General features: G+C 42.3%; 1 protein-coding gene across 3 annotated transcripts in view; it reads right to left on the bottom strand.

Moving 5' to 3' along the window:
• Window positions 1-22,199, bottom strand: part of SVEP1 (sushi, von Willebrand factor type A, EGF and pentraxin domain containing 1) — a 260,025-nt gene that overhangs the window by 44,164 nt on the left and 193,662 nt on the right. The window contains exons 39-42 of one of the 3 annotated variants that reach the window (XM_075280353.1): window positions 21,463-21,679; window positions 19,855-20,010; window positions 4,942-5,005; window positions 2,595-2,764 (exon numbers count right to left, since the gene is read on the bottom strand). In XM_075280353.1, the coding sequence (XP_075136454.1) occupies window positions 2,595-2,764; window positions 4,942-5,005; window positions 19,855-20,010; window positions 21,463-21,679 (607 nt within the window). Of the gene's footprint in view, window positions 1-2,590; window positions 2,765-4,941; window positions 5,006-19,854; window positions 20,011-21,462; window positions 21,680-22,199 lie in introns of those variants that run through there. The other 2 variants (XM_075280352.1, XM_075280354.1) reach the window with 2 other exon arrangements.

The following is a 22,199-nucleotide window of genomic DNA, read 5'->3' as shown; positions in this document are numbered from 1 at the left end:
GGGAAGGTGGGAGGGGAATCGAATTTTGGCGCACTTTACCACGCGGTGTTCGATTCGATTCAAACATGGCGAACACCCTGATATCCGATCGAACATGTGTTCGATAGAACACTGTTCGCTCTTCTCTAGTAACAATGTTTTGAGCTTCTGACTTTCAGGTTCCATACACCAAAAAAAATCTCTCCATCAATTCAAAGAAGGTGGACATCCAGGCAAAATATTGTTGTTAAATATTGGTATCTACATGTGTTTGTTTTATGTGAGATTGGGCAATGTTTTTTATTGTGATTTAGAAATCGCTTTTGTGACCATCTGGTATAATAACTAGAGATGAGCGAACACTGTTCGGAACAGCCGTTCCGAACAGCCCGCTCACAGCACGCTCCCATAGAAATGAATGGAAGCGGCCGGCACGCGGGGGGTTAAGCGGCCGGCCGCCGGCAAAGTCTGCTGCCAGGTGCTTCCATTCATTTCTATGGGAGCGTGCTGTTCGGATCAGATGATCCGAACAGTGTTTGCTCATCTCTAATAATAACACATTTGGGGCGGGTGACACACCTAGTGTGTTTACACATATCATACCAAGAATATACATTGTCACACAGCAAATAACCATTTATTCATTTATATATACAGTGATGGGTGCAAATCATATTCACTGCATATTAATAGCACACAAACACACATTTACTGAAACAATGACATATGGTGATATTTGTTCATTATTTTTTATATTTCTATAATTATGGGAAATTACTTTGGTGAAGATTTATTTGTATAAGTTTAACTTTTTGTTGCAGTTCAAAGATTTCTGTGTGCATTTGGACAAGGGTAAGTTCACACTGGGTATTTTGGGCCGGATTTTGACGCGGAATCCGTGTCAGAATCCGGCTCAAAAAACCGCCTTTCATTGAAATCAATGGGAGCCGATCATGACCTTTCTTCAGGTGGATTCCGTGGCTAATTCAGCCACGGACGTCCGCGACATGACATTTCCCGTAGAAAAAAGAAGCGACCTGCCCTTTTTTCAGGCACCTAATCCGGAGCGGAATGTCGCGAATGGATGCCAATACACTGCACCAGCATCCAGTTACAGCTAGCCGTTTTTTGGATCGGAATCTGAGGCGGCCTCCACGTCAAATTCCGGTCCTAAGAACTCACGTGTGCCTAATGCTACCCTTTTAGCTCTTAATGCCATTTTCAGCCACTGCCTGAGTTGTAGCTGTCATTTATAAGGTTTTCCTTTAGAGTCTCTGACACTAGTGCACTGGTAAGCTTATTTGCATATCCATAGTAAGAAAATTTTCTATTCTTTACTTCATCGGTTTGGGGCCACAAAGGTATGTTACTGATCCTGTTAAAGGATCCTAAATGGCAGTGTTAATGGTTTGGAAGGTATTTTAGACCTGATAGAGTCCTTTTAGTTTCTCAACGACATTGTTAATAGGTAGAGATGAGCGAGTAGTATTCGATCGAGTAGGTGTTCGATCGAATACTACGGTATTCGAAATACTCGTACTCGATCGAGTACCACTCGCTATTCGAATGTAAAAGTTTGATGCAGAACCAGCATTGATTGGCCGAATGCTATACAGTCGGCCAATCAACGCTGGTTCTTCTCCTACCTTTAGAAGTCTTCTCTATGCAGGGGCTACACGGTGGCTCAGTAGTTAGCACTGCAGCCTTGCAGCTCTGGAGTCCTGGTGTTCAAATCCCGCCAAGGGCAGAAAACCATCTGCAAGGAGTTTGTATGCTCTCCCCGTGTTTGCATGGATTTCCAGCCCATATTCCAAAAAAAAACATACTGATAGGGAAAAAAATGTACATTGTGAAGCTCTATGTGGGGCTCACAATCTACATAAAAAAAAAAAAAGTCTTCTCCATGCAGCTTCCCCACGGCGTCTTCCAGCTCTGAATTCACTCTGCCAGGCATCAGGCCTGGGCAGAGCCGACTGCACATGCCCACTTGTAGTGCGGACATGTGCAGTCGGCTCTGCCCAGGCCCAATGCCTGGCAGAGTGAATTCAGAGCCGGAAGACGCCGCGGGGACGCTGCACGGAGAAGACTTCTCAGAGGATCCAGCCCAACCCTCACTCGTGGACTTCGTAAGTATAATTTGATCGAATGTTGCCTACCCCTGAAGCGAGCATTTTCCCCCCATAGAGTATAATAGGGTTCGATATTCGATTCGAGTAGTCGAATATTGAGGGGCTATTCGAAACGAATATAGAATCTCGAACATTTTACTGTTCGCTCATCTCTATTAATAGGTGCAAACATATCCGATATAAAATGACATGTTGTATACGTCATTATGGATGAAAAATTTACATAGCTTTAGCAAATTCACTTAAAGCGTGACTAAACTCTCAGACAACTTTTGACTTTCTGGCAGTATTTGTGTCATTAATACATTTTGTAAATATACTTTATTAAAATTTTGACTTCTGTCTCTGAAATCCTACATCTTTATTCTTCCCCTCACTTCTGTATTGCGCACTGTTCCTGCCTCTCATTGGGCAACTGTGTAGTTTAGTTACGCTTCAATATTAAATGGATGATCAAATCAAGGATACACATAGCTACTTACTCACACACGTAGGAGGAGATGGGTGCCATTGTTTATCCACATTACAAATTCTATGGCTCGATCCTTGAAGTTCGTATCCTTTGCTACAGCTATAGTGAATTTCATCTTCAAAAAAATAGCTTGTGCCTTGGATGAGACCATTTTCTATTGGTTCTGGAGGGTTGCAGGAAATCTCTAAAGAGAAAGCATTTTTAAGTAAAAATGACATGTGGGGCCTTTGCCATAGTCTGTTTCTAAATTACATGCACAAGTGGAAAAAAATTGTTGGTATACTTTGGTTAAAGAAAGAAAAACCTACAATGCTCACTGAAACTTGAAACTGTCAAAAGGGTTAATCAATTTACATTTACTTAAAATTAAATAATGAAAATCAGTTGTGGATTCTGTTCTGGATCAACGGAATAATTTTAAAAAACAAGTGGATTAAACTGGCCGGGACAAACATAATGGCACCCCTAGAAAAGGTTGAAAATAATTTGTCCATAGGAACATGTTAAACTAAGGAGAGTCCTGCAAATCCCAGGAGTCTTCACACTTTTAATAAGTCACTCTCATTATCTATAGGTGAAGTCACTGGGCTGTTTGGTATCATGGCATGTACCACATTCAACAAGGACCAAAGAAAGCTAAAGAGAGAGTTGTCTCAGGAGATTAGAAAGAAAATTTGATATATCTGGTACTACAGTTGCACATATTAGTCTGAAATTTAAAGGGGCTCTGTCATTGGAAAAGTCATTTTTAACTAATCACATCCTTGCATAGGCTTTAGAAAGGCTATTCCACACCTACCTTTTGTATGTAAATTGCCTCAGTGGTTTTTGAATGGTGGTTTTATTTATATGCTAATGTGCTTCCAGCCAGCACAGGAAGTTCCCAGCAGCCTCCTCTCTGCTATTCTTTCCTATCTCCTAATTAAGTGTGCAAACAGGAAGCAGGACGTCATCAGCAGCAGCAGCAGTCTGTGCTGTATATACCCACAGGAAACAATAGCAAAGAGGGTGCACGATGAGACTTCCGGGGTGCACCAAGAGGCTAATTAGCATATGAATAAAATTGGGCTCATTCAAAAACCACTGAGGCGATTTACATACAAAAGGTACGTGTAAAATAACCTTTCTAAAGGCTAAGTAAGGATGTGCTTAGTTAAACATGACTTTTCCTAATAATAGAGCCCCTTTAAAGTCTGCAGAACTGAATCAAACCTTCCAGGACGTGGCCACAAGAGGAAAATTGATAACAATCTCCTTTCGGTGAAATCTTGCCTCTTTGCATTCTCTCCCTTGCTTCTGTATTGAGATCTGTTCATGTGTCTCACCCAGTAACTATGTATGAAGTCCAGGCTTGGACTATGGGGTCGTGTAAAATGTAGGAAAAATAAGGGGAGGGTCACTTCAAACAGTTATTTCTTGAGCATTATAAAATGTAGAAACTTTTGGTGTCATATGCAAGAAGAGATGCTATTAATATGCAGCTCTATCTTTATTATTTCCAGAGACACCACTCTCTTAAGACATAGTCTAGATTGATTAGGATATTTATATAAAACTGCATTATATATATATATATATATATATATATATATATATATATATATATATATATATCCTGTGTTTTCAGCCAGTGATACCTCTGGAAATAATATAGATAGCCTTGCAATGTCATATGAAAGAAGAGATTTTCATCTTTTATACGGCATCAAATGCAAATTTCTATGAGATATAACTGTTTAAAGCGATGATTTTTTACGGCGAGACACAACATTTTTGTGGCCGAAAAAAACGGTTTCCCTGCACCGGAGGACACTGGTGGTTACCTTTGAAAACTCATTCTAATGAATGGGTTTTAAAACTGACCGCCGGGAAGCCATCCCCTGTCCAGTTTCTCAGGGCTGAGGACAGAAACCCGGCGGAGTGGCACAGAGTGGACACGGACCCAAGTGTGAATGCCCCCTTAGATGATGCAACCACTATTTATCACAGCACCTAAGGGGTTAAATGGCTATGATCAGTACTATAGCTGACTGTGACCTTGGGAGGCAGATGTGAGCTGTAAAGCATTTTAGGGAGATGTACAGGACCCCATTGTTTTTTTGTTGGGTTCTGTATGAATCTGACAGAAAAGTAATATTACAAAAGTATTCTCCACATTACACAGCGCCTCCAGAGGATGCTGTATCTCCATAACAGACTGTCTAAGGCCCTGTACTACCCTGTTAAGGTTCTGCTAGGCAACCTTGTCACCACTTGCACCTAGTAAGCATCATCTACCACAACTAAATCATGTTTAAGTAATACTTTTTAAAGTGAGGATTATTTTGTTATAACAGTTTTTACAACAATCTTATAAATTACTTTTGCACTGAGGTTCCATTCCACTCCATGATCTATTAGCCTCACACACTCTTTCAGTTGGACCCTAAAAAAAACCAGAATATAATATAAAAAATAAAATAAAATGCAAAAATATATGCAAGATTGTTCAACAAAATCCCAATATAAATGACACATTATAAACATATGTAACATCACTGACCTATAGCACAAATTCACTGATAGCTGTTGTTTCTGTGACAGTAAGTGATCTTGACTCCAATATGGATGACTTGACTGTGATTTGGGCAGTTCTTTCAGGTTGAGTTTCATAAATGGTGCACTTACTATTGACCATAACAAAAAATCTGGCATTCCCAGATATATGCAAGTGAATAACAGTTTTATTAACAAGGCATTTTCAACTTTTCTCTATATTCCTTCTTGCAATGTCTTCCAATGTCTGATGAAGGTCAGTTTTGACCAAAACTTTATATTTTTATATGGATTGTTAAGAAAATTGGAGCTTGTTATTTACTTACCTCTATCTGTAAGTGCCAGATATTTTGTATTATATATATATTTTAATTTTGTACTGTTTTACTATTGTACTGTACTAATAATTTTTGATGCTTCCCTAGTTTGGCCCCCAGGAGGAGCACATCCCATATATACAGCAAGGTGACCCAGGTAAAAATAACCTGAATCGCTGCAACCGTAAATATGGGAGGTACACTTCCTACGTGACTACTAGACTGCCACCTGTCTGTCAACTGTAATATTATAGCGCCAACTTATTTCAGTGCGCTTTACAGACATTGTCAGTCACTGTCCTGTATAGGGCTCACAATCAAAATTCCCCATCAGCATGTCTTTGGCGTGTTGGAAGACACCAGAGACTTATAGATAGCAGGTAGTAGATTTACATTATGAGGAATTATACATAACCAGGAAAAACAATTCCCCACCATGTAACACTGCTACCTGTCAAGTAAAATATAATCTGCCAGACAGAAAACTTTTCTCCCTATGGTACAATAAAAAAAAAGCGTCACTGAGGAACTATACATGACACGTTGACAGGTACCAGAGTTATATTTATTTGGGGGAAATTATTTAACATTTTTGATATTTTTATGGTGAGTTTGGTTATGTTTAAGCCATGAAAAATAGAGGTTAAATTGCTAATTAGTCAGGGTCCAAATTCAGGTCCCTCCACTGATTCTCAGAATGGGGTGCTTTACCCCTGTTACTGTAGCATCAGCGAACACAGATGCATACCTACTGCCATTCACTGTACCATAGCTATTTCCAGTGCTCCCATTTAAATGAATGGGAGCAGGAGTGCACCTGATTTCACTGCAGCTACAGTCACAGTGGGGATAATACCCCCCTGTTCACTGGATCGGTGGGGTCTAACCCCCACCTATCACCACCTATCAGCAATTTATTATCCAAGATAGAGGATAAACATTTTTAATACTTTAAAAACTTATCTTTTAGGTTTTTTTTTATTTCACTTTTCTCAATTTCTTTAGCTCCCTTCTACAAGCTGCAATCATGAGATTGCTTGTACCATAGACTGCAATACAACTGTACTGCAGCCTATACCTTTCTGTATATCTAGTGGGCCTTCCCAAAAACAGGCTTCAGTAGTTTATATTACATTGACAGGCCTGTGAGCCTTCAGAAGGTTCTATGCTAACCGGGTGGCTCCCGTATGCTGGATGCATAGAAGCCAGACTGGCAACAAAAGGTGAGTGGGTCACCACATAGGGGGGAAGGGGGGAAACCCTACAGGTGGACATTTAATGCACTACTGCCAAGTCTCTGCTGCATACCTCCCAACCGTCCCGATTTCCACGGGACAGTCCCGATTTGGGTGACATGTCCCGCGGTCCCGGTTGGAGGGAGGTATGTCCCGATTTCAACTCAGATCTGCGTCCAGAGGACGCAGATCTGAGTTGAACACACATGCGGCTGAAGGAAGGAGCTGACACAGGTCAGCTTCTCGCTTCTCCGCTGCCCGCCTCTCTCCCTGACACACGCGGCTGAAGCTGCTCACGTGCTCGCTTCGCCGCTGCGTCTCTCTCTCGCTGACACATGCGGCTGAAGCGAGGAGCTGACCTGTGTCAGCTTCTCGCTTCGCTGCTGCCGCCGGCTCCTGGCTTGTAGACGCGATGTACACGCCAGGAGCCGGCGGCAGCAGCGAAGCGAGGAGCTGACACAGGTCAGCTCCTCGCTACAGCCGCATGTGTCAGCGAGAGAGAGAGACGCAGCGGCGAAGCGAGCACGCGAGCAGCTTCAGCCGCGTGTGTCAGGGAGAGAGGCGGGCAGCGGCGAAGGGAGGAGCTGACCTGTGTCAGCTCCTTCCTTCAGCCGCATGTGTCAGCGAGAGAGGCGGCGAGGGAGCGGAGGAGAAGGTAAGTTTAATGTGGAGGTGGAACGTGAATCTGGGGGCAGATGAAGGAGAGGACGGCATGACATTGGGGCAGAGATGGGGGACATGAATCTGGGGGCAGAGATGGGGGACATGAATCTGGGGGCAGAGATGGGGGACATGAATCTGGGGGCAGAGATGGGGGACATGAATCTGGGGGAAGAGATGGGGGACATGAATCTGGGGGCAGAGATGGAGAGGACATGAATTTGGGGGCAGAGATGGAGGGACATGAATTTGGGGGCAGAGATGGAGGGACATGAATTTGGGGGCAGAGATGGAGGGACATGAATCTGGGGGCAGAGATGGAGGGACATGAATCTGGGGGCAGAGATGTGGGGACATGAATCTGGGGGCAGAGATGTGGGGACATGAATCTGGGGGCAGAGATGGAGAGGACATGAATCTGGGGGCAGAGATGGAGGGGACATGAATCTGGGGGCAGAGATGGAGGGGACATGAATCTGGGGGCAGAGATGGAGGGGACATGAATCTGGGGGCAGAGATGGAGGGACATGAATCTGGGGGCAGAGATGGAGGGACATTAATCTGGGGGCAGAGATGGAGGGACATGAATCTGGGGGCAGAGATGGAGGGACATGAATCTGGGGGCAGAGATGGAGGGACATGAATCTGGGGGCAGAGATGTGGGACATGAATCTGGGGGGCAGAGATGGAGGGACATGAATCTGGGGGCAGAGATGGAAGAGGGACATGAAAATGGGGGCAGATGAAGGGTGTATATGAAACTGGGGGAGAGATAGAGGGGGGGACATATAATTTACGGGTGACTGTAGGAGGATTATACTGTGTGCGGGCACATGAAAAATTAACGAGTGGGCGGAGTCAACACAAAAGTGGGTGGGGTTAAATTTGCCACGGCGCGCTTAGCGCGCCGCACATTTTGTCCCTCTTTCGCTTCTTCAAAAGTTGGGAGGTATGCTGCTGTATAATACAGCAGATCCCCAGCAGTTATGGCACTTGCTGTGCAGTCTTCAACAAAATGCCACTAGCATTCCCTCTGTGCAACACAGCAATTTTTCTGTTATGTTTCCACAGCAGCAAAAAAACACTGCAACTCTGCAAAGTGGGGTCTTAGGCTCGGTTCACATTGTGCATGGGTTTCCATTTGGGGAGTCCACTTTGAGACCCCCTGAACAGAAACCTAATTCACATAAAAAAAATGGTTACCTAAGGAAACTCACGGACCCCATAGACTATAATGGGGTCCGTGTGATATCCGCTCAGTTTCCCCACAAAAAATGCAGAGAGAAAAGTGCGGAGAGGAGAACGGAATGACCGGACACAGATATCAACTGGGCCTTAGCCTAAGTGTGCCACTTCTATGTTTTCTTATACTTTAATGTGAACTTGAGGACTGGCCTTTTAACCTTAAAAAGTGTCTCTCGTGCCAAATTTAGAATATTCATTGTAATTCATAATCTGTATCAGAAGGCATCCAAATGTCTGATTTACAGGAACAGAGGACCTGAAGTGAGTTCCTAACAAATACAGTAATTGATGATAAATTACATTCATGCATATTTCAAAGGAGCCAAATGTTTCTTACAGATCATAGACACACTTCTAAGGAAGTGATTTAGTTGTCTGCTTTCAAGTTTCAGAAAAATGTACTGCAACATTTTAGTCATTTTTTAAAGGGACGGTACCAATTATTTCTTTTATTCAAATTTTCTTTTATGTGTCACAATTTCACAATTTTTTTACTGTTTTACTTTTTAATTTAAAAAATATTTAATGAATACATTAATTTAAATAACATTGTGTTTTCTTATTGATTTTTATTTTTTATGATTATGAGGGCAACCACGTTTACTAGCATCTATGTCTGTTCAACACATACACAGATACTATATGGTAACAATAGGGCATAGGAGAGTAGGAACAATAGCCAACCCTGTCTCCTATGCTGGAGCCCATGCAGCTTTGAACAGTTCTGTGGCATATCCAGTTTATAGTGACTTGCAGCATTGCTTGTGCCTAGTATCAACAAAATGAATGAGAATCTGGTTAATCCCATCCACACATTGTGGAAAAGCTGCATTTCTCAAAAACACAGAATGTCAGTTTTCCTGTGGAAACACAAGCATTTTCCCTATAGATTTAGTAGGGGAAGAAAAACCACAAAAGAAAAATGCGGCAAAAACACAATGAAAAGCACAACAAAAAAAAAAACCACAATGCTTTTTATTCTGCTGCATTTTTTTGCTGCAGTTCGCTACATGGGACTTTAGCCTTAAAGGGATTTTATGAAATGTTCAAAGAGTGACTAGAGCAGGTTCTTATTTGCTATCCAAATCACGTGCACATCTTGTGAATCCCCATTGTGAGACGTACTAGTAAGCATAAATGAAACTAAATCATATTGCTCAAGCTTTGAACAACTGGGATACATATAAAATACCCCTATACCCCTATATACATATAGAATTCCCCTATATTCTGGTTTTCACACATTTGTCTCTATACCATGATATATTTCTACCATGTGATCTGCTGTCTTATAACACTGGTGGTCCGCTTGTTATGACAAGTGACAAAATACAAAGCAAATGTGTAACAATTGCTTTCTATACAGCTATGATGGATGTCAGTGGCCATCCATTTATAAGCAGATGCACACCATGTTCTATCTGACATCCTTCTCTTCCCATTGTCTATCTGACCTTGACTTGCTTTTATTTTCATTCTGTTTCTCACATTATCTTGTCCAACTCATATGCAATTCTTTTATCACTACATAATCATACAAATGCTAAAATAATAACTAGAATATTTCCATTCAGGTTGTCTTATTGTGTACATGGTTTTTTTTTTGTTTTTTTTTTTGTTTAATCTCTTTTTATTAAATTTTGAATGTACAACCAAAAAAAGTGGATACAATACGTATATAATAATACATTGGTTCACTGGTATCCAGAAGATAAATGATAACCGAATAACAGAAAGATAAGAGGTACAATAGCGGTATAAAAGAAACTGTAGCATGAATCTGTCACTCATATCTCAAGAGTTTCGGAATGTAAAAACTGGGTTAAAACAATGACAGATAAGCCAAACATATAAACCAAAGGACAAATAAAGAAGAGCATTGGGGGGGGGGGGAGAGAAATGAGAAAAAAGAGGGGGAGGGGAGAGGGAGGGAGTGCGTGACTAAAGAAGAGGAGTTTATACCTACAGTGACCACTCTGTGTTAGTGCAAAATTAATCGAACAATTTCCACCACCTAGACCATATCTTAACATATTTGTCATGTGCCCTGTCTTTCCAACTCAATAATTCCTCAAAGCGAGCTACTTGCTGAACTTTTTCCATCCACATATCTATGGACGGAGGAGAGGGATTTAGCCAGAAGAGGGGAATCAGAGATTTCGCAATTCCAATCAGATGAAACCATAATGCTCTCTTGTTAGTACTCAAGGGGGAAGTGGGGCCTAGCAAAAGGACCTTTTCTGGAAAAAGGGGTTCCGAGATGTGTAAAGCTTTATTTACGTGGTCTTCAATTCCTTTCCAATAAGACTGGAGCAAATCGCATGACCACCAGATGTGAAGCATTGTTCCAGGTTCCCTGTGGCATCTCCAACATATATCAGACTCACTTAGACCATGCCTGTATAACCAGTTCGGAGTGCGGTACCATCTGGTAAGTATCTTATAATGCAGTTCTTGTAGCCGCACACAAATCGAATGTCCATGAGAATGTTTCAGGATAAACTCAACATCATCTGTAGAAAAATTGAGTGCAAGTTCCTTCTCCCACACGGAAAGAAAAACAGGTTTAGTTGGTTCTGGATCTCTCTCAATCATAGCTTTACACCAAGCGGTTCTCCTTTGGGAGGGAAGCAATGAGACCAATCCTTTTTCAAATGGGGTGAGCGGCCTGCAAGGGTCTGTGGAAAGAAGCAACTTCTTGAGGATATTAGTGAATTGTGCGACATGAAGAAAGTTCAGTTTCCTCGATGGAATAAGTTCTTGGAGATGTTGAGGCGTGATTGGTAAGTTGTCAAGGAACAAATTTTTTAGTTGTAGGTTCCCCAATGTCTGCCACAGGGAAGTGTCAGTCAATTCCCCTAAACACTTTGCGGAGAGAAGTAAAGGGGTAAATTTAGCGGGTAAAATAGGCGAAGGTGCAAGGGCTAAAACTGCCTTATGCTCGAGCCATGTTTCATACGGGCCTCTTAGTAGCGTAGACATCTCCGAACGAGCATGCGGAGAGCTTGTGGGGAACCACAGGTGTTGCAAAAAATTCAGACCAAATAGCTCATTTGCCAAAACTGTAGTTAGGGATTGTTTGTGGGGAAGGACATAAAACATCCATCTTGAGAGCTGTATAGATTTGTAATACGAGTGCATGTCAGGTAATGATATGCCACCATGTGCCTTTCGCCTTGCAAGCAGTGAGTGGGAAAGACGTGGGGATTTGTGTTTCCACAGAAAAGCCAAAAAGAGTCTCCTCAAGATTTGAAAGAACAACCTAGGCAGGTGTATGGGAAGCATTTGCAAGACATATGTCACCTTGGGGACAATATACACTTGAAGCAGATTCCTCCTCCCCAACCAGGACAAGTATGGGAAATCATAGTTGTGTAAAGAAGACTTCAGTTCTTGTAATAAAGGGGAAAAATTTAGGGGGTAAATATTAGCCAGATCAGAGGGGAGATGAATACCCAAATACTTAATCGACGTGTCTTTCCATATGTACGGAACCATAGGTTTCAATTGAGCTACTTGAGAGGCGGGGATGGAAACGTTTAGTATTTCGTATTTATTTGCGTTAATTTTATAATTGGATAGGGAGCCGTAAGTTACAATGAGAGATTGTAGTTCGGGGAGAGCTATTGCCGGGTTGGAGAGGAGGAATAGTACATCGTCTGCAAAGGCCAGTGTGTTAATTGCTCTATCTGCTACTCGAAAACCCTGGATGAGGGGATTTTGACGTACTGCTTGTAAAAAGGTCTCCAGTGTAAGTACAAACATGGTAGGGGAAAGAGGACAGCCCTGTCTGGTGCCATTCGATATTTCAAAATAGGAAGATAGAGTTCCATTTATTTTTATCCTAGCATGCGGTTGCGCATAAAGGGAGAGAATTGCTTGAACGAACATAGGCGGGATTCCAAAGGCCTTAAGGGCTTCAGACATATAGACCCAATTTACGCGGTCGAAAGCCTTTTCGGCGTCGACACTCAAAAGAAGAAGAGGGCGGTGTGATTTTTTTGCCAGGTCAACAACATGAAGTAGCTTATGTGTGTTTTCTTTGCCTTCTCTCCCCTTAATAAAACCTACTTGTTCTTCACTAATTAATTTGGGAACAAGATCTCTCAAGCGGAGAGCAAGAAGTTTGGCCCATACTTTCAAATCGTGATTCAACAGAGAAATTGGTCTGTAGTTGCAGCAATTAGTTGGGTCTTTACCCTCTTTATGTATGAGGGTGATATGAGCCTCTTGTGATTGGCGGACCATGGGTACACCCTGTAGGAGTGCATTGCAGAAGGAAGTGAGGTGAGGGACCAGTACTGCCTGAAAAATTTTGTAATAATGGGAAGTGAGCCCGTCAGGGCCCGGGCTTTTGCCTTTTGGGAAACTGCATAGGGTGGTTCTAACTTCATCTTCGGTGACTGGCAAGAGTAAGACAGATTTGTCTTCATCCGTCAGGGTAGGCAATTGGAGAGAGTCCAGAAAGGTTTGTATGCGACTGAGTTTATCCCCTGAATTGGTTGTTAGGCCAGGTTCAGTGGGGTTGAGTTGTCTCTGCTAAATTATATAATGAGGAATAGTATTCCTGAAAAGCATTAGCTATGCCTGGGGTATCATAAACTAGCGAGTTATTCCGGCCTTTAACGGCTTCGATATGAGCTCTCGCTCTTTCCTTCCTCAGCATAGCCGTCATGAACTTACCACCTTTATTGCCATGCGCGTATATACGCACTTTTGAATACAATAAAGCCTTAGCAGAAAAGGTATTAAGCAATCTTTTCAATTTTTCTCTTAAGGAAATCAGGTCGTCATGAGCTGAGAGAAAGGCTGACCGTTTCTGTAATCTCTCCAAAGCTGCAATCTGGAGCATTAAGGAGTCAATCTATTTTTGTCTCGTCCGCTTCAAAGCCGAGGCTTTGGCGATAAAGAGGCCCCTGACTAAGGATTTATGCGCCTCCCACACCAAGGTAGGTGATAGATCCGGAGATCTATTTAGCTGAAAATATTGCTCAATTTCTTTGTTAATAAATTCTTTAGTCTCACGATTATCCAGGATTTGTTCATTTAAGCGCCAAGTCCACTCTCTTGGAGTGAGTTCAGGCAGATTGAATGAGGTAGAAACCGATGCATGGTCGGATATACTAGCAATACCAATCTGAGAGCCTGTAATAGAGCTTGTGAGTGACTTAGAGCATAAAATATAATCTAACCGTTGGTGAGAACTATGTGGGGTAGAAAAGAAAGAATAATCTCTCACAGCTGGGTTGACCAATCTCCATGAGTCTATTAAATTTAGGTCTTGCAAGGCTGTGTGTAAACGTCTGAGAGCTTTTTGGGACAAAGATGATTTACCAGAAGAAGAATCTAAGCATGGATCTAGCAAAAGATTTAAATCTCCTCCCAATATAATTGCGCCTTGCGCAAATTGCGCTAAAACTGTCAGTATACTCAACAACCAAGCTAGTTGGCCACGGTTTGGGGCATAAATAGAGGCTAAGGTCATTTGGCGGTTAGCTAAATGTCCCCTGATAAAGATGGCTCTGCCCTCTGCATCTGCATAATGGTGTGAAACCACAAAAGGAAGCGATTTCCTAAGAGCAATTGCAACTCCTTTAGAAGAAGAGGTAGGGTGCGTAGAGTAGAACCATCTGTCAAAGTCTGCTTTATAAGGTTTGGGAACATTATCTGATTTGAAATGTGTTTCCTGAAGCATCAGGATGTCTGCTTTAAGTTTCTTGGACAGCGTCATAAGCCAATGACGCTTATTAGGGGAGTTCAACCCTTTAACATTGAAAGTAGAAACTGAAAAGGAATTAACAGTCCTTGTAGGCATGACGCTTAATTAAATACGCAAAATATATATGGCACAAGACAGTCTCTCAAGCGTCTACTAATAGGTGGTCACACAGTATCGAAGATACAAGGGAGGAATGAGGGGTGGGGTGGGAGTAAGAGGTAAGAGCCGGAGTAGAAGTATAGAGATGAAGAATAGAGAGAGGGAGAAAAGGGGGGAGAGATCTACAAGTATACTGCAGGTACAGAAGTAGTAGACAAATATGATTCAGAACCAAAGACTACAGTAGAGCAAGGTACAACTCACTCTATTTCTTATGTACTAAGAAAACCGTAACAGTGAACAGAAGGGGGGTGAGAATAAGTCCTGATCGGGAGGGGACTAAGGAGACCGTCCTAAATCAAGGAAAAAAAGAGTAATAACCTACCAACACCGAGCACGGTCGGGTAACTGCGTCGGCGGTATAAAACTGTAGGCACATTGTAACAGAGGTTCAGCTAGAAAACTGAGATATTGCCACTTATACTATTATTATATAGACACTAGATGTATATATGCACGGAAAAATAACAGACAAGTCTAACTTGTCTCAGAAAAGACCACGGAGACTCGTATGACGTGCTATCAGCATTCAAGCGAATATCCATGGGATGAACAGGTAGAGCGCAGAAGATAAGTCTGGGTCAATGGGAACATGAGCAGTCCAGTTAGAGTTATCAGGACCAGAAATATAATGGCAGAATAGTGTCCACACAAGCTCTCTATAGCTGATGACCTCTCATAAGGGCTTTCTTCGATTTTGGAGACCGAAATCTGGTTGATTCCTTCCATGAGGGTAGAGGCGGGAGAGACGGTATCGTATCCAGGCTCTGAGAAGGAAGCCATGAGGGTATGTCGATAGGTTCTATGTCCAGAAGGGACCACACTGCAGCTAAATCTTTTGTGGTATGCACCGCAATCCGTTTTCCACCTTGCAAGATCGCCAGGCCAAAAGGATATAGCCATGCGTACTGTATGTTACGCGACCTTAGCTCATCTAGTAGGGGTTTAAGGATCCGTATTTTTGTCAGGACAGACGGGGCTACATCTTGATAAACAGATATTTCAGTACCATCTAGTGCACTCTGTTCTCTGTTGCGTGCTGCTGTCAGAATAGCCTGCGTGTCACGAAAGGAAAGGAGGCCGCAGATTACATCTCGGGGAGGGTCCCCTTGCCTGGGTTTCGGGCGCAAGGCCCTATGTATCCTTTCAATGACAATTGGAGCTGCGCGTTCAGGGCCTAGTAGTTCTGAAAAAAGACCTTCTGCCATTTTAGGAAGGTCGTCTGGCATATATGATTCAGGTACACCCTTAAACCTTAAATTCCGTCTGCGGCTTCTGTTCTCCTGATCTTCAATCAGGGAAAGAGAACGGTCTATAAGCTCAGTGTGAAGCTGTAGGTGTTCTGAGACCGACATTGCATTGTCTCTTACCGAAGAGTATGTGTCCTCCAGTGCATCTACCCTGTGTCCCGTAGCTTGTATCTCGGCCTTAATGGCCGCCAATTCAGTCAGAACAGGGTTAAGTGCTTTGGCCAAAGCTTTTTCAAGTGTCTTATGCAAAAAATCGCGTGTAATATGTGCAGAGCCAGAGTCCGAGTGCTCACCTCCCATTGTGCTCTCTACTTCAGATTCCTCATCTGACTCGAGATCGTGCTGTTGTTCCGGCGCCATCTTAGGTAAGTTCCTCGGAGAGGCAAAGTTCTTCTTTTTCAAGTATCTCTGTAAATTGCCTTGTTGCTTAGACATCCTGGGGGTGCTAGGAGTGTCCCCCTGTCTGTCCTTGTTAGTTCTAACCATGTTCGCCAGGTAGGTATAGCAAAAACGGCCTCACAAAGTCCCAAGAGTTGTGGAGCTCTAGTGAATAGCTACCACCATGATGCGCGGTCAGGCTCCGCCCCCGTGTACATGTTTTTTAATATATCTCTACTAGAGATGAGCAAGTAGTATTCGATTGAGTAGGTATTCGATCGAATATTATGGTATTCGAAATACTCACACTTGATCGAATACTACTCGCTATTCGAATGGAAAAATTTGATGCAGAACCAGCGTTGATTGGCCGAATGCTATACAGTCGGCCAATCAATGCTGGTTCTTCTCCTACCTTTAGAAGTCTTCTCCGCGCAGCGTCCCTGTGGCGTCTTCCGGCTTTGAATTCATTTTGCCAGGCATCGGGCCTGGGCAGAGCCGACTGCGCATGCCCGCGCTACAAGAAAATGGCTGCTTTGACTGTAAGCGGCCATTTTCTTGTAGTGCGGGTGTGCGCAGTCGGCTCTGCCCAGGCCCGGTGCCTGGCAGAGTGAATTCAGAGCCGGAAGACGCCGCAGGAACGCTGCACGGAGAAGACTTCTCGGAGAATCAAGCCCGACCCTCAACCGTGGACTTGGTAAGTTCAATTTGATTGAATGTTGCCTACACCTGAAATGACCATTTTTTTCCCCCCCATAGACTATAATAGGATTCGATATTCGATTCGAGTAGCCGAATATTGAGGGGCTACTCGAAACGAATATCGAATAGCGAACATTTTACTGTTCGCTCATCTCTAATCTCTACTAATTGTTACGGTTCTGTGTGTTTATTTAAAAAATAATATTTTTCTTTACTACTTCAGAACCGCCGGACTGCAGGGCACTGCAGGGAGGTCCACAGACCCAGATGGGCGGCCGTGTGCCAGTACCAGGCAGCATTGTGTCTGAACAGGGAGTAATGGAAATTCACCAGTTCACTTCACTGGATGAGTGCGTCAGGGCTGCAGCAGTGTGAATGGGCTGCGGCAAGGTTGTACCAGTTAACTTCACTGGGCAACCATGTTACACAATGGAGATTTACTCCAGTTAACGTCACTGGGTAAATAGCTTTTTGCAGCTTCAGTGTTTCACAGGCTGCAATCAAGTTTCACACCAGTTCACTGCACTGGGTAACTAGTTCTGTGCAGCTTCAGGTGGACCAGCTGCAACAAGACTGCCAGGGGTTAACAAAATACAGAGAGAGAGGGGCACCGAGCCGACCAATGTGTAGAAATGATGGGTGAAAGGTAGGTAAGCAGAAAATTGGCCGCTCACCTGGAAGAGTTGTGTGTGACACAACAACTCTATGACGTATAATATTGGAAGCAACAGGGACACGGGCAGCCGCTGGTAGGAACGCCTTCAAGACGTCAAAGCAATGAAGCGAAAGAGGGACCGTCCTCCTTGTGGAAGATGAAAGGAAAACCGTGCTCGCCCAGGTACAGTGAAAAGACTTTATTTTGCACAACGCGTTTCGAGCATACTGCTCTTTCTCAAGTGCATATGATCAACCTTCCCAAGTTGAGGGTTAGTGCTTGAAGTAAACAACGATCGAGGTCGATCATATGCACTTGAGAAAGAGCAGTATGCTCGAAACGCGTTGTGCAAAATAAAGTCTTTTCACTGTACCTGGGCAAGCGCGGTTTTCCTTTCATCTTCCACAAGGAGGACGGTCCCTCTTTCGCTTCATTGCCAGGGGTTAACGTCACCCCTATCAGCAACACAAATGGCTCCGCACGGCTTGGAGCTATAACACACATAGACAGTGACAGATAGCCTAGCTAAAGAGACCAAGCCTGCCGCCAGTCCACCGGCTGGTACAGAGTCCACTGCACCGAGCCGTACTGTGGAGCTGCCAGTACATTCAGGACTTATTGGTCTTGCTAACAGTGCCAGATGGCAGCTAAGGTAACCCCACACAGCGGCCTAACCTAGCTACCTGCCTACCTACTGGAAGCAGCCTGGAGCTACTGTCATACCCTCCTGTCTCTAGTGTTTTTTGGATAAAGTGTGAGCACCGGGCGGGCATCGCCTCACCCCTTATAAAGGAAAGTCCCCGCCCATCAGGGGCGGTGGCCATGCCCTCTTCGGTCATGCTCAGTAGGGCCACGATGGGACTTAGTTTCTGAGCGACTTTGAAATGCCTGAGCATGCTCAGTAGGGCAAGATCTGGACTTATACTCCAGTCGTCTCACCGTTCGACGTCGAGGGCGAGAGCTGGGTTGGCCCGCAGGTGGCGCTGTGCGCCTGAAGTCAAACCTGCAGGAACCCATCCTAACACTAATAAAGCATATGTCAAAAACTACTCATATAATATTACTAGAGTTACTAGAGATAATGGGTTCTTAGTAGAGATGAGCGAACAGTGAAATGTTGGAAGTTCGAAGTTCGATTCGAGTAACTGCTCAATACTCGACTGTTCGATCGAACACCATTATAGCCTATGGGGAATAAATACACGTTTAGGGGGAAACCACTATTCGACTCAGGAGGGTCACCAAGTCCACTATGACACCCCAGGAAATGATGCCAACACCTCTGCAATGCAACTGGGACAGCAGGGGAAGCATGTCTGGGGGCATCTAACAAGCCCAAGTACCTGTATATGACACTCCGTGGTCATGTGATGAGCACACAGGTGCACAACTCACTATAGTCACAGCTCAGTAATTCAAGCATCTGCTTTGTAGAATTAAACAATGAATGACAGCAAGCAGAGATATAGAAAATCATAAGAAGTTATATGTTAAATATTATTATGCAAACAATAACATTTATTTGTTGAAACTGGACAACCCTTTTAAAACATGTAAATGTGACCTAGGGAGAAATGGTACTGAGAACTATTACAAGGCATCAGCACAGTCTGGTTAAAAGAGGAGTTTGGTAAAAGGATTCGATTTGTGTCTGCTCACAAGCTTCCGTATGCAACTCCAACAAGAAGAAATACACAAGTGTCACAAAGATCTTGCGCTTTCCAAGTAGTACCCATTCAGAGCTTATTTTTGCAATTGCAGTACAACTTTAAGGCTAAAACCCCATGTGCCGAACTGCAGCCAAAAAGCGTTGTGTGAAAAAATGCGCTGTAAATGCGTTGCTGTTTTCCCGTCATCTTTTCCAAGTATAATTGACATGCTGCAATTTCCAAAAATTTCTGCTGCAGATTTTTTTCTGCAATGTATGGATAGGCTCAGCCAGGATCCTATCCACTTTCCAGATACTGTACACTACCTGGGGTCCTGGCCTCCTAATTTGATTGAGGCTAAGGCTCCACGTAGCAACAAAAAAACGCTACAGAAAGAAAGAGGCGGAAACACATCCCAAGTTCTTCATTGCATCTTCACAGAGATTTCCTTTGTGGACTTTCTGTCCTTATTATACCTGTATGGAAAACACCAGAATTTCTGTAGGTTTAAATGACATGCTGCGATTTTCAAAAATGCAAACATTTTTGCTGAGGATTATTTTTCTGCAATGTGTGTATGGGATTATCCAGAATCCTATTCACTTTGCAGGTACTGTAAAATGCAGTGGTTGTTTTTTTTTTGGTTTTTTTTTGCAGTTTGGGGCTTCAGCCTTGAAAATGATTGCATATTTTACCTCTAAATACACAACTGAATACAATACATTGTTTACAATATCATTAATAAGACAGAATGATGTATATGTACTTACATGGATTTCATATCCAGAATCACACTGGTAGAGAACAGTATCTTTGTAGAAATATCTTGTGCCAATCACTGTGCCATGATCAAGAGCAGAAGGCTGACCACATGATACAGGCGAACACACGTCATCAGTCAAAGGAGGTAACCAGTTACCATCTGTCTAAATAATAAATTTTATTTTTATAAAATGCACTTGTTATTTGCATAGTAACATACTGTACTTTTCCAGGCGTACCCGTGTTTGATGTCAAAAAGTCCAATTCCTTACATTGGTATGCTTATACTAGCCACCCTACAAAAACCAATCACAAAACAGAAAGCTAGAACAATTAGCTTGCTTACTGTCGTTTTTTGTCATTAGCATTATAAGAGAGAAAAGTGGAACAGAAGAAAAAATAAAAAATAAATTTGGCCCTACTGACAGGCAAGAACAATTATAATGAGGTCTGATAGATATCCATTGTTTTTTCTGTGACTACACCAGAAGAAAAAGTTAAAGAGCTAGAGAAAAAGTTCCAACTGTGCCAGAATCAGTGGAGAAAAAGCCTGAGGAAAATAAGAAAAGCCATGATCTTTTTTTTTATTTTTTAAATGATGTTCACCATATATGATAAAAAAAATTAATTATTGGGGAGAATAAAGATATCTTATATATATTTAGTGTAATTTTAGCTTTTTAGGATAAGGGTCCATTCACACGGAGTAAACACGCGCTCATTTTGGCAAAATACACGTGTAAAAATAATACTCCTTTTGACTTCAATGACATTTTATTTACACGTGTAAAAAAAAAAACCACCTAAAAAAACACGTCAAAATACGCGTAAAAAAACATGTCAAAATACACATCAAATACAAGTGTAAAATGTCATTGAAGTCAATGGGAGTCTAATTTTTACATGTGTATTCTTTACACTTGTATTTTGCCAAAATGAGCGCACGTTAACTCCGTGTGAATGGACCTTAAGACTCCATATAGCGAGCCACAACTAAAAAATGATTTCCTCAACATATTCGTTAAGCCGTGTTTCTGTTTTAGAATAATGAGCATCCATACATCACAGCCTGGCAGCCAGTGTTAGGCCTCTTGGCTGCTATGGAAAGTGCTCAGAACCCTGCAAATTGCATTACTGGAACACAACACTATTTCAGCTATGAACTGCTGAGCACAATGTCATAGCACTGTTCTTAATGTTAAAGGGTTAAATGAATAAATGACAGGTTGTACAGAAACCCCTACCATAAACTATATAACATGTTAGTATATAACATGACCATTGTCTATACTGGTCAGTATTATATAGTCAAAGTTCTCCAATCTACAGTCTAGTAGTTGGAGGAATAGGGGACTAAGATCCCCCATTCTGTCATTCAGTGAGGATTGAACAGGTCAGAGCCCCTCTAATCTACTATTTATCACCTATACACTATAGATATGTAATAATTACTTCAGACCAGACCATTTTAACACATTTTTCATCTCTTTGAGCAACACATGATCAATTTCCAGTCTCTGAAATGTGTCCTTTCTGCTAACCTGATAATAGTGAGAAATTCCTGCACAACATATATTAAAAATGTGTTTAGATAAAAATGGAACACATATATTTACCATGCAGGTTGAAGTGCTAGGTCCTGATAACGTATAACCGGTTTTGCATACAACTGTTACAGTTTTATTTATATCATAATCTGCCTTGATTTTTACTGTATCTGACTGCAATTTACATTTCCTTGGGATACAAGTAATTTCCTCTGTTGACCAGGATCCATCCTCCAAACAACTTTTTGTCACCATATCTCCATCCATTATATAGCCATCTTCACATCTGTAATGCAAATGTTATAATGAAGTAGGACCTTATAAATAGTATGTATAATTTACCAGGATACATCAAAGTTGCTAGATGCTGTTGTAATATTTTCAAGGAATAATATATAATATATTAATATAATATAAACCTAAGGCCAGTTGTAGACAACCATTGGTGTGATCCGTGTGCTATCCTTGTTTTTCACGGATTGCATACTGACCCATTCATTTCTATAGATACATGCAAACTACCATATTTTTCACTGATCAGTGTGCAAGCCATGATTCTGTGCTGCACCAAATAGGTGCACCACAAGCCTACGGGAGACTAAAAACCTAGGAATATAATTATGTGTTTTTTTTAAAGTGGATCTGCAAACTAGGATCATTATTTTCTTGACTTGGCCAATTCCCAAGATTTGTTATAAAATGCTAAGACTGGCTCTTAATGTTTGACAAATGTCTACACCTAGTGGTAGTGTTCTATGTGAAAGAAGACTTCTTATCCCCTCCACCAACTCCAGTTCTTTGCATCC

The sequence above is a fragment of the Leptodactylus fuscus genome, chromosome 1, assembly GCF_031893055.1.
Source record: "Leptodactylus fuscus isolate aLepFus1 chromosome 1, aLepFus1.hap2, whole genome shotgun sequence".
Classification (NCBI taxonomy): domain Eukaryota; kingdom Metazoa; phylum Chordata; class Amphibia; order Anura; family Leptodactylidae; genus Leptodactylus; species Leptodactylus fuscus.
This window is presented reverse-complemented; position numbering and strand designations above follow the sequence as displayed.